At 37.0% G+C, this 20041-nt stretch overlaps 1 protein-coding gene across 1 annotated transcript in view; it reads right to left on the bottom strand.

The window, feature by feature from the left end:
- LOC102221516 (S-adenosyl-L-methionine-dependent tRNA 4-demethylwyosine synthase-like) overlaps positions 1–20041 on the bottom strand; it is a 41593-nt gene that overhangs the window by 16110 nt on the left and 5442 nt on the right. The window contains exons 7-13 of the mRNA XM_023351799.1: positions 19735–19857; positions 13573–13705; positions 10892–10944; positions 10691–10809; positions 7834–7943; positions 6594–6771; positions 4533–4668 (exon numbers count right to left, since the gene is read on the bottom strand). Coding sequence (XP_023207567.1) covers positions 4533–4668; positions 6594–6771; positions 7834–7943; positions 10691–10809; positions 10892–10944; positions 13573–13705; positions 19735–19857 — 852 coding nt within the window. The remainder of the gene's footprint in view (positions 1–4532; positions 4669–6593; positions 6772–7833; positions 7944–10690; positions 10810–10891; positions 10945–13572; positions 13706–19734; positions 19858–20041) is intronic.

Here is a 20041-nt window from a genome sequence, read left to right as displayed (position 1 = left end):
GCGCCAGATGGGGATTTATTTTAAATATGATAAATAATAGAAATGAAAAGGCTTTGCTTAAAGTCAAAATATGTCTGCTGTATTACGTGACAACATGAAGGAGAATAAGCAAAAAAAGATGAATATGTCTGCATTCACACTGCAGCCTGAAGGGAATTGATAAGAATTTATTGATACCGATTCCATTATCGATTTTGCTTATCAATTTGCTTCTCTTTTCAATTCTCATTGAGTTCGTACACAAACTCTTTCATTCAAAATATGCACCATGTTGTTTTCGATTTAAGTAAAAATAAAACTTTCTTAAACAATAAACATTTTAACACGAAATTTAACTTCCTGCACATCAACGGTTTTTGTGCCGTGAATATAATAAACGATCCTCGTCAAAATTTACTTTCTATTTATTGAATACGACAGTAAATGTTGCTCTTGGTTATGTTTGCACGTTTTCTCTGTCCTACTGACTGCATGTTTTCTCGTTTTTAAAAACTTGTTTGAAATAAATAAATAAATCAAATGAAATAAAAAAACACATACTTTGGAACGGTTTTGATGCGACGCCATCTTACGGAGCGTGAGCGATACGTCATCACAAAAATAAGTCACACGCTACGCGAACCTATAAGCAAATCGTTAAGCTTCCAAGTAATTGAACTACTTTCCGATTTTGTTTTGCTTTAATGCGATCAGAATCTGATCTTTTCACGACAGTCTGAACAACACAGATTGGATTTTTGGAGTGGATCTAGAGCCGATACGAATCTGGTCTTTTAAAATTATAAGATACGCTCCACCGTTGGCATCAACGTTTACTTCTCTGAACGCTGAGCGCTTCTTCTTCTTCTTTTTTTTTAATGGTAGAACACTGAGCATGCTCTCTTGAGTGACGTTATTGCGCCCTCTACTGTGCGTGCGTGATGTTTGGAGATCACATCTCATATATTTGGAAAGCACGCAAAAAAAATTAAAAAAAATTCTGATTTGCGTCACTTCAGGCTGCAGTGTGAACCTAAGAGAAACATGATGGCGAAGAAAAGTTATCATGAGAAATGGCTAATCAAAACAAAACAAAAAGCAAATAAATTGATGCTTTTCAGTGGTCTCTGCTGCCCACCGGTATATAAACAACAACAGGATGTTAAAGAAAGAAAGACTGCAGCTTTCCCTTTATGTCCCTCCAACTTCTACCTCGAACTGGAAGGTTATCTGTGGCATTAGGTCCTTTCAGCCCAGCAGAGACGAGGATAATTGGCCGACAGCAGCAGGGAGGTGAGATATTTCAAGCTGCCTCCGTTCCAAATCTGACACGAACGCACAACTCTGACAACTCCCAAAGCGACGGCAGAACGGCGGGATGGCGGGAGGCCAGGTGGAGTAAAGGAGGACGGCTGTCAGACAGGAAGCAGGCAGGACGGCAACGCAGCAATAAATGAAAAAATAAAACTTTAGATGATTTATTATTAGACACTTATATCTGGAAGGTGCATAAACTACCGAAATTTGAGATGACAAAATTACCGCATTTTAGTTGTCTCCAATTTAACAGGTAAATTTCTTATTAATTTGATTTATAAACTGCAACAATTTAGATCTAAATATAATCAACACAATTTAATCTTTTCTCCTTCAGACGGATTAAATAAGCATTCCTTACTACCTCCAGTAATATGCAGTCTTCCGTTCTTTTTCATCTTTATCTTAAAAAATATATATGTTTTAATTGACCCCCAAATAGTTAAATAATCCAATTAAATAATTACAACCTGCTGATGTAATAATCCATCTGGAGCACCAAACTATCTGATACAGAATAAAAATATTGAGCTTCAGTAAAGAAAATATAATAAAATAGTTCATTTGTTTCCAGATGTTCTGATTTTAAAGAAAAAGTTTCACAAATCGTGTGACGCATTTACATTTAATTAAATACTTTAAGTTTGATCCATATTTTAGATTTTGAACTTCATGTCTTATCCTGAGGGCAATAATAAATAAATCTCTAAATAAATCTCTCATTATTTTGCCATTTGGCAAATAGAAATAATTTTGGTGATTCTGATGGACCAAAAACAAGAGACATTTGGTCTGATTTAACTTCAGACGGTGAGGGGAAAAAAACTGTTAATGGTTTTTTTATTTGGTGTTTGTAAACTTCTGGTTTCATCTGTGTCACCAACTATGTCAACACAACAAAAGCTACAACTGTACATCTTTGAAAAGCAGAAGTGGAGCCTCCTGCACAACCCACAAGAAAGCAGAAAGTAGTTTCTGGATGGTTAGTCAACAACAAAACACTTGCCTTTTCCAGCAGCCATTGTAAAGTGATAAAACCAGCTGACCAAACGTGCTGGAAATCAGCTTATGTTGCTAGGCAACGGCGCAGTGCCCGTTGATTGTGACTTAACAATCGAGAAAGTTTTGAAACAGACACCAAAAAACTTTTAACAGTTTTTTTTAAGTGCTTGGGCTGAAATGGAAAAAACAAAATGTGAATTCTGCACAATCGATCACCTTTAACCACTTGTTCGATTCATTCGAGCAGGAATGCATCTAAAAGTTTCAAACTGAATCCATTTGTGCAAGAAAAGCATTTTAACATTTAAAAAAATCTATAATATGACTCAATTATAATAAACTGAGAAGGTTTTTGGTGACTGAATCAATCTTTTTACTGTTAAAGGCCACAGAAAATGAACTTACCGAGTATTTTAACTTTATTTGATGCATTAAGGATAAATGAAGCCCTGTTCTTTCCCCAAACCGCTGCAGTTACCTCCTGTGTATAGTTTTATGTAGTGTTGCAGTAAAAATGATGAACAAGGTGAAATTAAAGTTAAATGATAGATCCCAGGTGATCAGTCTCAAAATTAGCATTTTCCCACATCTGAAGCTGAGTAATGAATTTGCTACTTGCTTGCAAAAGCTTTAAATAAGCAGAAGAGAGTTATGATGTCTCCACATTTCTTCCTTTGGCTGCGCGGTGGTCCATCAAATCGCTGCTTTTTCTTCCTCCTTTAGTGAAGCACTAAGAGAATCGACTCAGGCAATCGAAGGTGAAGAACTGGTCGGGTTTTTAAGAACAAAAAAAGCAGATCTTCAACTTTATGGCCGTGGAAGTTTCAAATTAAAGATGGTTTGCTCACGGTTATGACTCCATAAAAATAATCGATCCCATCTGGAGGAAACGTTAGAGAGTTTGGCAGAATGTCGTCTTATCTTGGTTTCACAGAAGCCGAAGTTCGAGTCAATAAAAAAATATTAATTTAATTAAACAGAGCGCAATTACAGCGTGATGATAAGAATGAGGAACCGATTCAAAATATTAATGAAGCTGTTTTCCATGGGACTTAATTAAGTCGGTTTAAGCAGATAAAAGTAGGCAGCTTCTTTAGTTTTTTCACAATATACAGATAAAATATATTCATTAAAATTGTAAAAATGCGTTAATTTCTTGCTGGGCTCCACAGCAAAGTGGAAAACCGTTAAAGTACAACTCAAAACCACGTCTTTCTCGCTCTCTGTATCAGCGCAGCTACGCGCAGACAGTTGCTATAGCAACTGACAAAAAAACCCAACATATTTACTACACAAAGAGCAGAACATTCAGTCTGTTGCAGTACTTTGGTTTTAGGCTTAATGTTTATTTTGTGATTATTAATAAGTGACTGATGTGGTAAGAGGAGAAAACTATCAATATATCGCTGCACTTTACTGTATGGCTAGCTCCATGGCTAGCTCCATGGCTAGCTCCATGGCTAGCTCCATGGCTAGCTCCATGGCTAGCTCCATGGCTAGCTCCATGGCTAGCTCGCTGTTACTGTCTCTTACTCTGCAGTTGTGGAGTCACAATGTCTGGGATCATGAGCGCCCCCTGCCATGAGGCAAGAGAACTGCCTGCCTCACCTCCAATCTGTTCTCTGGTTTCTGATCGCTCCTCAGCACACGAAACATGTTACACAAACAGTTGGTGACAAAAAACACTGTACATTATATAGATAAGCTAAATTATGGAAAATCAGTTCATACATAAAATGCTTTGTGGCCATTTTATTGGCGACATACAGCCAGGAGGAGCATAGAATGGCAGCCAGTGCCGTTAGCGAGAGGTTGATCAATCCCAGGTGAGGCTCAGCTTCCTGCTGCCTCACCAGCTGCGCTTCTGAGCATTTGAATGGGAAAATGTGAAAATTCAGCTATTTTGAAGAAAACATAATCAGAATTGCTAAAGCTAAATGAAAAGTAGGTACTTTATAGTACAAACCACAGGGTGAAAATAGCAATATAAATTATTTTTATCATATTTTTCCATTATGACAGGTGAAGCAGAACCTCACTTGCCTCCCCTAAAAAGAAGTTAGTACCCGACTCTGAAGATAAAGGAAAGAGCAGCAGTCTGTAAGAGCCACTGTGGTCTCATCACTGCTCCAACACCTGCGTTGGCCATTAACCCTTCGATGGATTCAGGTGCGTTGCAGCAGGGAAGCATCTAAAAGTTGCAGACCAACAACGTTAAAACCAGCAGAACTTACTTTCTCTCCCAAAGCCCTGAGGCAGTCGAGGAAACGAGGCCAGAAGTCCTTAAAAAGAGGCCGATCAATCTTCTTCAGGCTGTCCTTGGTGCTGGCATCCACACTGACGTACAGCTGAGTCACCGGCACCAGGTTCCTGGAAAAATAGGAACAATGTGTGCACACACTTTAAGGCTTTCCATATGACCAAACCGCTAACAGGACACATGCATACCTACTACTACAGCTCAATGCGTGAGAAAATCCAATATTTAGTCACTTGTTTCAAAAGATAAACTGATTCATTATACAGAGCGAAATATTTCAAATTCAAAAATACTTCATTGATCCCAAAAGGAAATTAAATATTGTCACTCATTCAAATTCTTCAGAGTTATTGGAGATAGTTATGGCTGTTGGGAGGAGAGATCTAACATTTGAAGCCTGTAGGGTTAGGTTTAGGGTTATTCCCTACAGGCTAATCCTAATCCCTAACCATTAGGTTTAGGGTTATTCCCTACAGGCTAATCCTAATCCTAACCATTAGGATTAGGGTTAAGAGCTAGAAGGGCTAAGATGATATGATGTTCATGGAAAGAAACACATTTCTAAATGACAAGGACGACTGTAAAAAGGTGATTTCTCCACATTCTGAAAGAAACAGCTCATCTTCACCCAGCTGCTGACTGGTGTCCTACCTTCACCTTGAAGGACGGGTGTGTGATAAGTGAGCCGCTGACAGGCTAGTTAGCCGAGCTATAGGATGTGCCAGTGTGGTATGTCTTCACAACCTTGAAGTGGTTCTGGACTGAGAGGTTTAAAGATGCTGAGCATTGCAAAAATCCATTTGAACTCTCAAAAAAAAAACTCTGTTTTATCAATTTCAGAGAACTTCTCGGAGATTTTACTGTTTTTTTAAGATAAATGTCCAGTTAAATCAAAATCCTGACTTTTACTATAAGATACGTCATGTTTTGAATCAGAAAAAATACTTAAAGAGTAAAAATTTATTTCAAATTCAGCAAAAGTTCTGAAAAGTGTGAAGGCCAGAGCTTTCTGTCAGGCCACAACTTACCGGTTCTCCCCGTTCTCGTCTCAAACTTCCTCTCTGACTTCTTCATGCACCTTGGAGGCAGTCAAGTTGTTCCACATACTCAAACTAAAAACTTTCAGACAACTCTACTTTATTTATATGCTGCCACCAGGCAGCCAGATATTTCTCTAGCAGGGTTTCTACAGCTTTGCCCCCCAACTCAAATTTAAGACTTTCTAAGACTTTTAAGACCATTGTGAATGGAATTTAAGACCTATACCTCCAAAGAAATGCACAAACTTCATCCGGTCAACTGGATTTGCACTTACTCATGACAGAAAGCTAGTTAGCAAGTTAGCAAGGGTATATTAGAAGCTAGTTAGCAGTAGCCTCAAATACAGGGAACAGTGAAGTGAGAGCAACTTAAAAACACAGACTGTACAAAATGAAATGTCCTGTCAAGACAAAACTTAAGTCATGCATGTTAATTTTAAAATAACAACTTAACCTCTTCCATCAACCTGCTGTGGAACAACAGATGAAAATTAGCCTCTTTGGCTAAATCTGGCATATTTATGTGATGCATTCATGTTGATTAATATGCAAATAGATTGAGTTCAGAAATTCACAAGACCTGTCATTAACATATCAAAGGCCAACATAGTTTTGTGATGAGCTTAAGACTTTTTAAGGTCTTAATTTTAGATGTATAAATTTTAAGACTTTTTAAGGATGCACAGACATCCTCTCTAAAACAAAGGTTATTTTCTACAGATTAGAAATGTTTTTAACTAAAATTAGAGACAATACTACTAATTTATTTGTAAAGCACTTTAAAACAATATTAGCTGCAACAAAGTGAACAGATAAAATCAATAAACATTGAAAAAAAACAAAGTAAACATTAAAACGCTAAAATGAAAGTAAGAGCAAAAGTCTCAACGTGTTTTAAAAACCAAATATTAAGGAAACTTCAGGAAAGCTCTGAAAATTAAAGGAAAGTTTGGCTTTTTCTAAGCAAAACTAGTTTATTTCTGCTTTCTACCCACCTGATTTCCTCTGGGAACTGAGCATTTGTGACCAGGAAACTGGAGATGTGATGAGAGTGGAGGAGGCGAAGAAAGGTGTTGATTTCTGGGTACATGATTGGCTCGCCCACCAAGGACAGGGCGCAGTGCTTGGCGGCCAAACCCTCCTCGTATCGCTCCGGCTTCACTCCAGGGACGCCTGCAGGGAGAGAGACCGTCCCTTCAAAGGTCAACATCCTCAAACTGGTCAGTGGCAAACGGAGCAGAGTTACAGGTAGAGATACAAATCAAAGTTTAATCAGCAGTTTAAACGGCTGGGCCTCATGACAGAAGGAAAACGACTAGACATTTATCGCCAGTCTGTCAGCAAGGGCGCTCATAAAGATAAGAAACGGATGAGAGGAGGCTGAAAGCAGGGAATTAAAGTGAGGGAAAATACATTTTTGTAGATGAGTTGAAAGATAAAACAATATTATTAAGGAAGAATTCTCAACTGTTTTAAAACTAGAAAACATAAACCCTGTTTTAAAGAACCTATGATCAATGCAGAGTATTGGTTTGACATAATAGCCCCACAAAGAAAAAAATAATACATTTTTTAATTAATTTTAATGAATTTAAGACATTTTAATGCATATGGACATTTTCATTGGGAATATTTTTCTAAAACCTTTCAATTTAAAAACATGAAAATCATTTTCCCTAATTAGATCGCTTTTAGTTTCATAAAAGTCTAAACGCAACTCGCTGCCTCTTTGCTCAAAATGTGGTCAAATTTTACTCTTGGGATGATCATAATTTTTCATTTTTGCTGAGCTTTCGCCAACGACCAGCTGCTCTCTGCCAACCTGGAATCAGATCAAACTCTAAAACTAATAATGTTTGCTCTCTTTTCTAATCATAAAACGTCTAAACAGGCTTCCAGCATCTCAGCTTAGCAAAAACCGTAGAGGGACAAAGTGAAGTCAGGCGTGCCAAATGGAGAAAATACTCAGCATGTGTGTGGGACACAGTTTGAAAAGTGATTTATGAGGTACTACAACAAGGGTGTGACAAAACAGCAGGCACAGCAGCCGCATTTTAATCTTCTCTCCGCTTCATTACACTGAAGGTTACGAAAGGTCGTGAGCAGTAAACAGAAGCGGCGGCGAAGTGTGCATGATAAACAGAGGCGGCGTCTGGAACTGCTGTGAACGTTTTCCTCAGGTCCAAACGGCGTTGCGCACTCCGAGTTTGACCCAGAACCTGCTGGAGCGCTCACCTCTGAACTGTCGGATCATGTTCTGGTGCTTCTCCAGGGAGTCCTGCAGGATTTTCTCTGCCGGGTCCATTTTCCAGCGCCACTCGGTGCCAACCGGGTTGGTGTGGTGTCTGTTAGAGACGAAACGAGAGACGAGGAGGAGAAGAAGTTTAAGTAAAATACTGAAGAAGCTCTTAACCTGATCCTGTATCTTGTTGGATGGATTTATTCACACCTGCCATTTTATACTTTGCTTGTCTTATGTGAACATACTGGACTTAATATTCTTTAAAGGGGAATTTAGTGTCACTTTGTAGCAAAAATCAACAAACTATGTTACTTTTAGTTGCAGTATATGTCAAATAACTTTAAATAAATTTGACTTTGTAATTTAACACCTTCAAATTGGGCCTCTGTCTCTTTAAAAAGAAACACCTTCTCTTTCTGAAGCTCCGCCTTCAGGAAGTTGTCACAACATGGCTCCTCCATTAACCCTTTAATATCGTTAACCAGCGTTTCACTGAGACCGGTTAGGTGTTTACTAATTACTGCTGGCTAGTCTGAAGGAGCTGAGCGTGGGAGGAGCTGCGCCTCGAAGGCGGGGCTAAGTCCAACCAGGCGTTTTGCAAAGCTAAATGGTTGCCATGGAGATTAAGTGATTTCTCAAACGTGCATAAAAGAATCAAAATACCCGTCCACACAATCCATGCTTGTTTAATCTTCTTCTAATTGTCTCCCAACAAACTTTAACATTTTATGTTCATACAACTGAGATCTTTAAAGTCCAAGTTGAAACCTCTGGGTTTTTGGAGATTTCTATGAGCGTTAGTAAAGTTTTTTGTTTTTTTTTACTACATTTATGTACTTAGATGTTCAATTTGACTCTTTCTCTTATAAATTATAATGTCGTGCTTACGCCTTTCACAATAATTAATAAATCAATTAATCGCATTGTAAATTAAAATAAACTCAATAATTTATCGTTTTCTCTCTTTCTACCAACAACTGGATGATAAAAGTTTTCAGTCTGGTGTTTTGGTCTCAACTAGCTAATTTTTTTTAAGGATAATTTTGTTTACAGAGACTTTATGAGTCATTTTCTTTGTTGTTTATATTGTTTTGTTAATTTAATTTATATATTTAAAATGTCTTCCAGTTTTAAATGTTCATTAGAATTTAAAGTTTATTGATATTTGAGAACGATTTCTTGCATATTAATGCCATTATTACCATTATGTTACTTGAAAATGGTCTCAAAATAACAATATTATCGTTTATCGCAATAACATCTGAGATGATTTATCGTCCAGCAAAGTTTGTTACCATGACAGGCCTTTTGGGTAAGGTCTTCCTTAAAAGAAAAAACAAATGTAATTTAAAATATACTCATCTAACATTGATGTCTATTTATAATAAATCACAACAGTGCGGTCTATTCCAAGTACCGTCCTCAAGTCCACTGATATCACTCTCAACAATCTAATAGCAGCTGTTGTGACAGCGAGGTGAGGGCAGGAGCAGCGATGCATCTGCGCCCTGAAATAGCTTATTTCCTGTCATCCCACATATCGGCCTTCAGACAGAAAGGCAGATCTGTGGCGACAGCCGCGCGGTTTCACCGCGGCACGCTCCGACGGCAACCTTTCCAACTCCACACAGCCGCTGTCTGAAACCAAACCGGAGGAGACTCAACGCTCAGAACCAATCAGCGTTCACATTTCAACTCAACGCAATAATTACTTTCATTCACCAACAGGTGGGAAGATGAAGACACGCGTATTTGGTCAAATAAAGCGTATTATAGTAACAAGGACAAAGCCCACACCGCAAAAACACAAAATCTTACCAAGTAATTTTGTCTGGTTTCTGGTGCAAATATCTCAGTGCACTGAAAATAAGACAAAACTAACTTAAAAGTAACTTTTTAGAAAGATAGAGGCTTGTTCTAAGTAAATAATTCCTTAATATAAATGAAAAAGTTGTAGTTCCACTGGCTCATTATTTCACCTACTAATGAAAAACAATGAAACTGATTTGGAAACATTTTATTTTGCCTGATTTAGTTATTTTTTTAATATGAATTATTGTCATTTTGTTTTTTAAAATACAAAATATTTCCACTTAACTTTATATTTTGGTGCATCTGATGATGTAATTTTTAAATATTAACTGATTGATAATTTGATCACTTACTCAGTACTTTAGTTGACTTTTTACCAAATACTTTCTTACCCTTACTTTTTATTTCTTGGACGGCTACTTTTTACTTTTACTTGAGTAAATATATATTGAAGTAGTGCTGCTCTTACTTGAGTACAACTTTTGGCACTTTACCAACCTCTCTTTATGAGTACTATCAAAAATGCAATCAGAAAAGGATGCAGGATTCAGTTTTTCTTGTTTTTAGTTAGGAAACAGAAAATATAACATGTTAAGCTTCTATCTAAAGCCAAGTATCTTTTCAGCAAAATAGATGAACTTGTTATAAGTCAATCATTTCTGAATATTGTTAAAGAAAGTAACATTTCCACTGGCGGATTGGGTTGCTAGGGAACAGGTTGGGCTTGGCTGGGGTTGCTAGGGAACAGGTTGGGCTTAGCTGGGGTTGCTAGGGAACAGGTTGGGCTTAGCTGGGGTTGCTAGGTAACGGTGCAGTGGAAACTTAAGCTTCTATCTAAAGCCAAGTACTCTTAAAATAATACAGAACTCACTTACAAACATTTCTTCAGCAAAATAACAAATAAAAATATGCCGAAGTAGTCCTACTCTTACTTTAGTAGAATCTTTGGTTACTCTACCCACCTCTGTTATATTTAGCCACTTTTCAGACAGATTTATGTATATATTTACCGTACTGTGTGCTGTAATGGTTGCATACCTCCAGCAGAAGACGCATTTGTTTGCGCAGGCCAGGCTGGGCGTCGTCTCCATGCAGCGATGCGACTCGATGCCGTAAAACGTGTGTTTGTAGCAACCTCCTCTCCCTCGTAACATAGACTAAGATCACAAACAGACCTCTGACTGTGACTCAGGCAGGTTTGGTGGCCCAGTTGGTAGAAAATGTCTAATTATTTTTTACCTTGGTCCATCGGCACAGCTTCACTCCGGAGTGACTTCCAATTAACTTATAACCTGAAGGAGGAAAGGTCAAAACATGTTGATGAGTAAGTAAGTGAATAGGTTTGAAATCACTAGAAGTATCTTCGTATTGATCCATGGCCTAATTGTGATAAATGTGAGAAAAAAGGTAAAAGTTTGTTTGTATTTTAGACATTTGGAAATTTAATTGAAATGAATAAGTCATTTCATGTAAAAGCACAGCAGAAAATTCGTACAAAGAACATTTTCAGAGACTTCATGGTTCATTTTATTTGTTGTTTCGGTTGTTTATTTTAGATATTTAAAATGTTTTCCAGTTCCAGTGTTAAAGGTTCATTAGAATGTAAAGTTTACTGATTTTTGGGTTTGGGTTCCTGTATTATTATTATTACCATCATATGACTTGAAATTGCTCAGAAAACAACAATATTATCATTCTGAGACAATTTAACGTCCAGCAAAGTTTGTTATTGTGACTCTGGCAATGTTGCTTTTAACACAAGTGTAGGTTGGACAAAACTGCAAAACACAAAATCTTACCAGGTATTTTTGTTTAGTTTATGTTGCAAACATATCTGTACATTTGAAATAAGACAAAACTAGCATACAAGGACTTCTTTACATAAATAATTCCTAAATGGTGAATTAAAAAGTACTAGTTCCTCTTATAGATTATTTCACTTGTTACAAGACAGGGGGACTAGTACTTTCTCATGAGTATTAAGGAATTAATGACTTAAAACAAGCTCTTATTTCTTGCTAAAATGTTACTTGTATGTTAGTTTTGTCTTATTTTAGGAAACTAGACCAAAAATACTTGGTAAACTTTGCAACAATGGTAGAAAGCAATATCACCAAAACAGAAGACACAAAAATAAACAAAAACTTGTAGAAAGCAGGTAAAGTTGTAACATCCTGAGTTTTGTTGATGGTGGGTTAAAACTTTGCTGGGAACTCAGCAGTAGTTTCGGCAGGATGTGACTTTTGCGTGTGCACTGTGTTAAGAAGCCTGAAACAGGAAGCCGGTCTCCCTCAAGACCCAACGCCACTGAAACGAAGCCAAAACCTCCATCCTCCGTTCTTCACTTCCAAATAAAACCAACCACCTGCCAGGAGCGGCTGCTGCCAACATGGCACATGAAACGGGTCATTATTTGGTCAAACGGAGTGAAGCCTCGCTAAGAGGCGCTATTTATAGCGGGTTCTGTAAGCTATCAGCAGGAAATGTTGGCTGAAAACGGCTGGCCTGTTAATGTGGTACTGATGGTCCAACCTGGTAAAAACATGACATTTTTACAGAAATCCTGTCTTTAATTTGATTCAGTAGGAAAAAATAAAGAATATTTTAATCTAAATTGTTTTTTAAGTTGATCAGATTGTCTAGAAACTTTTAGTTTTGATTCCTGGAGTTTAAATATGAAACCCTGCCCACTTATTTTAGCCAATGTTCAAAATGGGAAAGACAAGGAATCACAGTGAGAAGCAACCCAGAAATGCTTTTGAAACAGCAAAACATACTATTCTAATCAAAGTTATTATATGATTATTTTAAATAATTATAATTCAAGCAGTTCGACCAGCATGTCTTTACACTGTAAACCTCTATTCTGCGCAGGATGAAACTGACAAAGCTTGACGTAATCCTCTAGAAACTCTGGCCTGAAAAAGGCAAAATAAATAAATTATTAGAAAATACAAATTGCGGAAAAGATGGAGATGAATACTTATGAATAAATAATTTTTTTAGGTTTGGTTTCTGAAAGATGGTTGTTAAACAAATGCAGGCAGAAGGTTTGAGAATTATCTCTCCAATTTTAAAATTAAAACTAAATTTAAACTTCTCAGGATTTTTGATGCTTTTTCACTCATTTTTGAGGAACTTAGGACTGAATAATAAATCAATAAATAGTAATTGCTATAGACATGTGTTCATCATCACATGTCTGTAGAAATATATAGACATTTATATGTCTATATACAAGTCTATATATATAGACATGTATATGTGTCTATATAAAATATTCAAATTATTGAATATTTTATTTTACGTCCAACAAAATCTTCAATAATTTCACTGAACACTGATCCAGAACCGCACAGCATTCTGGGAGATTTGGGCAGAGGTTTAGCTTTAGCTTTAGCCTAAATCTTTTCAGGTTGGCGGAATCATCTCACTCACTCGCTTACTCTTTGGTTGCCAAGCAACTCACTCAGTCGTTCTCCGGTTGCCTAGCAACAACCTGAAGAGTAATGTGCGCAGCAGCAGTTTAATGTTCCGACATCTTGCCTCGTTAACTGCTTAAAATTTTTAAAAAATAACGGTGTGGAGAGAAAACAGAGAAAGGTCGGCAGGATTTAGAGTATTTAGATGCTTTAGAAGGAGTCGCTGTTTCTTCACATGTTTATTTGTGTGTCGCTTTCTGGCCTTTCTGTAGATTTTTAAACCAAAAACCGGCAACATGGAGAATCAACGTTTAATCTCTATAAACAGGTGTTCCAGCTGCAGCATCCAATTCTTCCTCCTTTCTTTAAATGTTAAAATGACACTGAAGATCTAAGAAGAACTTTCTAGCTAATTAAGTAATTCTCTTCTTAACGTTTAAATGTCCTTGTCTGTCGTTTTCCAAGCAGTTTTTCACATAAAAGTCAGGTTTTCCTCACCTTGCTTGGTCAGTGCTTCCCTCAGCGCCGGGGTGATCATCTCCCTTCTCTCCTCTTCATCTGCAGTCTTCATCACTCCGTTCTGTTTGGTCAGTTTCACCATTTGGCCGTCTCCTTGATCCTCTTTCACACCCTGAAAAACATGTAAAACCTGTTTTAAAGGTTTAACTGGGGCGTAATAATATGGCCAGGAGTTAAAAGAAAAGATTGTTTTGACGACAGAAAGTAAAATGGTTTTCTTTTTTAACCCAAATGTTAAAAATGTCGATCTCTTTTTGTGCGTCTTGCAGAAGAACATTTATTCTTTCAAATCATAGTTAAATTATCTTTATTTATTCAGAAACTGATTAGGATACGGACACGTTGCAGCGTGACGTCAGATCCCACAAATGAAAATGTTTGTGTTCGACTTTTGCGTCTCTCTTTGGTGTTGAATCCTGATACATTAGTTGGTGGTGTTGTCAGTCAGTTACTATGGCAACGAGACTTTGCGAAGCGAGAAAGATGAAAAATACAAGCGGTTTTGAAATTCATAATACCTACATCTCCCCGTTTCATTCCATTAATAAAATTATTGATGGTAAGTAAAAAACAAAAATCGTCTTTTTGACCTCCAGCTTTGTGCACAACTGGAAATTTACAGATGAAAACAATAAGATAATCAGAAGTGATTTTTCTGATTTTAGATCACTGTACATACTGTACGTGTGCGTATATTTGGATATTTTCATATTTATATTTCTAGTTTAGCCTTATTTGGTGCTTTTTCTACATTACATGGTTTTTATTGTAATTTATTTTTCCACTCTGTCCCCTTTCAGCTCAAACTTCCTGCTTGTGGGACAAATAAAGGATTATGTTTTTTTATTTTATCTCATCTTGGTGATGCACCAGTCAACCAACCAGCAGGCCTGTAACAATAAACAATAAATCAATTAATTGCATGATAAATTAAGTGAAACTTAATCATTTTCATTTGCTTGATTTATCTTTTTTTCCCTCTTTCTTTCTCTTTTTATCAAAAACTGAGTGATAAAAGTTTTCAGTCTGGTGCTTTTTTGAAACATAATTTTGTTAGCAGAGACCTCATAATTTATTTTGTTTGTTGTTTCAGTTGTTTTTATTTATTCATCTTGGACATTTAAAATGTCTTCCAGTTCCAGTGTTTAAATGTTCATCAGAATTTAAAGCTTATTGATCCTTGAGAATGCCATTATTACTAATATGTTACTTGAAAATGGTCTCAAAACAATATTATCATTAATCAAAATAACTTCTGGGAGAATTTATCGTCCAGCAAAATGTGTTATTGTGACAGGCCAATCAATCAGGGATCAAAATCAATTCTCCCTTGATCAGAGGATAAAATATTTAAAAATCAATTTCTTTTTGTATGTGAAAAGCAGAAGATGAACCATATCAACTTCTTCTTTGATGCACTTTGAACTTAATAAAAGCATCGATTATATTTTCATGGAATAATAACACTCTTGTAATTTCTCCCATTTCTGCTTAATGAAACATTTTTACTCCTATTTATCAGCCCTGAAGGTTTATAAATACCCTTTTGGTTTTGTAAAAAATACATTTTATGTCAGATTTTGTTCCTGCATGCCGCCTTGTTTCCTCAGGTCGCCGTATCTGACATTTCTTTGACATTTTACTCTGTGTGGGAAAGAACTGGTCGGGTTTTATGACCTTTCTCTGCTCTGCTGGCAAGTTTTTGCTTCACATCACTCCTTTAGAACTTATTTCTTATATTCCAAAGGTTAGAAGGTAATTTATTAACATCTACACACAGATAACACTCCACCAGCTCCTAGTCGGGGTTGCTCTGCTCTACAAAAGGCTTTTTAACCAAAATACATTCATAAAACGGTGCATCAGTATCAATGTGTGCAATCCCAAACAACTGCTAATATGTTTCAAGTGGCACTGATTCATGTTGATATTATACTTTCACTGTGCTTCAGGCCAAGTCCTCATACTGATGCAAAGCTCTGAGATACGGAGGGCCATAAAGGATAAAAATTAAATAAATAAACTCAGAAATTATTGGAAAAATGCTCTATATAACAAATAAACATTTGATTAAAATTTTTTATAAATAACATCTTTTTTAAAAAGTGAGATAGAAAAGATAAATTCTTATTAACAATATTTCTGCGTTTGTCTTAACTTTGAAGTAACTACAACAACAATCACCAAGGTACTTTTACTCAAATGCAAAAAAAGAGAAAATAATCAACCCCAAAAGATTAGAAACTGTTGGCCTGTCTTATGATAAAATAATGGTGCAAAACCTTTTTCTTAAGTTTTCTATCTACAATGAATTACATTTTACTTTATATTACTATTGAGCAGATAAACCAAAACAAAAGTAAATACTTTTTGTGACCTGAAAGTGTTTTCAACTTAACGATTTTGGCGTTCATGGAAAAACGTTTGGATGCGATGGTTTCTGCTCCGTTACCAGCAGGTTCTTGTTTTGCTGTTAAATCTGCTGAATCCCATTTATTTGACAGATTAACACCTTTTTGTCCCGTTAATGCAATTTGTTTAAAAAGTTAAACATCCCAGAGACACGCTGCGTTTCACAAACAGAGGATCGATAATCCCCAGAAAAGCCGCCAGCAGAAAGGTGTGATTAACGAGCCGTCCGTAAAACGACAGCTTCACCCAATTACTGTGCAGCTGCCACTTCCTGCGCCGGTCGGCGGGGATTTAAACGTCGGCGCGTCGCCTCAGCGGAGCAGCGAAGGAGCCGATCCCGAGTCAGCAAACGTGTCCAAAAGAAACCGACATTTTGAAAGAACGCCGGAGACGGTGTGCAGATTTCTGCATGGATGGGTTTTAATTCGGGGTTTTAGTTCCTTCAAAGGCTGAGTGATTTTAACATGTTCAAGGATTTCCCTTCAGTTAAGCTTTTCTAGGATAAAGAATTTAAAAAAATGTTTAATCTAATTAAAGGTTTCTGACTTTAAGCTCTCAGATTATGAGGAATTCAGAGTGAATGAAGAAAAAAACTATTTCTGTGTCGATCAGCTGCTTTAAGTGAAAAGAAATATTTATTTTACATAAATATTGGAAATATTGACAGTGAAAAGCTTCACAATGATCTTTTAAAAGTTGAAAATTACCTAAAGATTCTACATAGATTAGAAAAATAAATAAACACAAAATGCTGTCATATTTATTAAAAAAAAAAATGGAACTACTTTTGCTGCTTTATTTATAAAAAAAAGTAACTCCCAAAATGTAACATTTTATATACATTTACATGTTTTTATGGAAACTAAATATATTTTAAAAACTGCTAATGCAAAAAACATATACAAATTGTACTGAAATTGTACTCTAGCTTTAGAGTTACACAGCTAGCAAGGCTATGTTAGCTAGCTTGCTAGCTTTACAACTACACAGATAGCAAGGCTATGTTAGCTAGCCTGCTAGCTTTAGAGCTACACAGCTAGCAAGGCTATGTTAGTTAGCTTTCTAGCTTTATAGCTACAGAGTTAGCAAGGCTATGTTAGCAGTGAGTTACAAACTGTTGCCTAACAGAAAAGTCAGAGAAAAATAAATATGTAAAATATACAAGATTAAATAGTCCTGGCAAGACAAAACTTAAGATTAACTTAAGTTAAGTGATTAACTTATTAAAGGCCAACTTACTTTATTAAAATGAATTCAAGACATTTTAAGGCCCTAATGTTAAATATATGACTAAGACTTTTTAAGGATACACTTAAAAGACAAATCAAAGGGCGTGCCGTGGTGGCGTAGCGGTTAGCGCGACCCACATTTGGAGGCCTTCAGTCCTCGACGCGGGTTCGACTCCCGGACCCGACGACATTTGCCGCATGTCTTCCACCTTCTCCTTCCTCGTTTCCTGCCAGCCCACTGTCATATAAGGGACACTAGAGCCCACAAAAATACCCCCTGGAGGGGTAAAAAGAAAAAGAAAAAAAAAAGACAAATCAAAGCATAAATCCCAAACTTAGAAATCCACCAATCGATCGAATTACATAAATTCCTGAAGGTGAATGATTAGGAAAAAAGCAACTACAGCTGACGTCTGTTGTTTAGGACCAAAATAAGCCAAAATTTAAGACCTGTGATTAACATACTTAAGGCCAGTTTACTTTTTAAATGAATGTTTAAAAATCCACCAATTAATTAAATCAATCGAATTGCTGTAATTCTTGAATGAAGTTCAGTGATCAGAAAAAAGCAGCAGGATTTTCTTCTTAAAGCTGAACCACAGTTGGCAGAAACATCTAATTCCTCCCCCAGTTGTTTATACTGGTTTAGGTTTTAGAGCTAAAGGGTAGGAAATAAAATGAATGAATCATTTCGTTCGTTCAAAATGACCCCCGGAAAAGCAGAACTGGTAACGTCTCTTTCCTCCAGTTTCCCGTCTTGACTCACTCATCCCTCACAGATCTGTGGAGTGGGCGTCGCAGATTTTACACAAGCCTCCATTTCTTCTCCGCCGTGCTCTGATGTCTATCAACCCATCTGCCATTTTGCCCTCACTGACAGATTTCCATTTTCACTGAGAAAGGTTAGAACGGATGCTGGTGACGATGCTGCTTTTATACCTTAACCTGGTAAATCCTGAAAATCAACTAAATCTAGACGCTGAAGCTTCTTTTTACGTAGAGACACAAACTTCTGCTGTGTGAAAAACATCAATGAGGTTCGAATGCACAATTTGAAATTTAGAAAATAATTTCCCTCGAGTTTCAAATGTCCACCTGGATATTTTTTGCTTATTTTAATTGCACCGCAGTTCTTTAAATGTCCTGTGAGTAAATATATTTATCCGTAACAACTGGAACTTTCAATATCTAGCTAGTTATTTTCTCAATTTACCGTCTATTAATAGACAGCCTCTCTTCACTCCCTACTACGGCGGAGATGAAATTACCGTAATAACTAGAGTAGAGATGCTCCGATCAGGTTTTTTCCTGTCGATTTTGATACCGATCGTCCTTGATCTCTGCCGATCACCTGGATTGACTGTTAATTCTTCTCTTTAGGTAGAAATGATACTAAGTCATCTGGCAAAATTAAAAAAAGATCTGGCAATAAATTCACCTAATTTAGACGTAAACATGTAAAATACTTGCAGGCCCAATGCAGCAGCTATTCAGCCAAAAGGACGACTGAAAAACCCGAAATCAGTAAAATAATATTTAACAGTAAGATTCTCAGTTCCATAAATTATTAGTCAAATAAATCTGCCTACATTGAATAATGTCAAGTAATACAGGAGACATTCATCCAAAGTCAAGTGCAGGTTGCATCAATATAAACAACCCTGAGTTACTAAATCATAACTTCCTGATAGCTTGGCTAGCTGATTAATACTGGGTCTGATTGGCTAGCTGATTAATGCTGGTTCTGATCGGCTAGCTGGTTAATGCTGGTTCTGATAACCAGCATCTTTAACCGCCAGCTCATTGACTTAAATTATTTTTCAGATTATTTGTTTAGCTTTCTGACTGTGATGCTAATCCGGGTTGTGTTGGTAGTTGTGCTGCTTTACCTGCTGTCTGTTCGCTTTTTTCCTGCATTGAGCCTCAATATATTAGAATCGTTTTGCTGATGCATTTTGACGCGCTTCTCCCCCATGATAATTTTCCGCCGCAACACACAAACTTCCCCATCCACTCAAAGGTTAAATTTCCACACGACAGGATTTGTTGCTGCGCGCTTGAGCCGTGTGAAGGAAAGAGGAGATCAGCTGCACACGCAGGCTGAGAAGTGAGATAAACGGATAAATGTGATCGGTTTTGGTGATCGGTAACAAGAGTCAGTGATCGGCGGTCACTGATCATACACTTTTTCACAGAAATTGGCCGATTATGATTGGTGGCCGATCGATCGGCACACCTCTAGTAATAACCCGATATTGGCTGGAGAACGCATCGTCTCCCCTTTCAGAAACCGTTGGAATTTTTTAGATGGCGTAAAGTGTGGTGGAGTTACGATGCTGCAAATTTGGCAAGGCTACGTTCGGCCTGGAATGGCTAACGGAAACAATGCAATTACAAAATGGTGTTTTTTTATATTAGTGGAATATTGGTTAAGTTTTGCACACAATTTTTCCAGCATGTGCAGCTCAAAAAGCCGTTTTGATCGTGGGTGAAACCTAACCTTTGCTCTCTTGACGTTATTCATGATGTTGCCCAGATCCTCCACGTCGACCACGGAGCGGGACATTTTCTCACCCGACAAGCCGGACTCTTCCTCCTCACTGCTGGATTCAATCAGCTCCACCTGAAACATAAAAAAAATATTTTATTTTTCTCTTTATTCTCTACAGTCTCTCTGAGAACATGGGATTTTACGTTCCCTCGCTGTAAATGGCGCTCAGTGAAAACTGGTTGAAAACCGATCGATTAACTGCGTTTATGTTGATTTGGAGATGTGAAACGTGAAAAGGCCCTTTTTTAACCAGACT

The sequence above is a fragment of the Xiphophorus maculatus genome, chromosome 18 (assembly GCF_002775205.1).
Source record: "Xiphophorus maculatus strain JP 163 A chromosome 18, X_maculatus-5.0-male, whole genome shotgun sequence".
NCBI classification, from domain to species: domain Eukaryota; kingdom Metazoa; phylum Chordata; class Actinopteri; order Cyprinodontiformes; family Poeciliidae; genus Xiphophorus; species Xiphophorus maculatus.
Note: the sequence above shows the minus strand (reverse complement) of the source record. Positions and strands in the feature narration are given on the sequence as shown.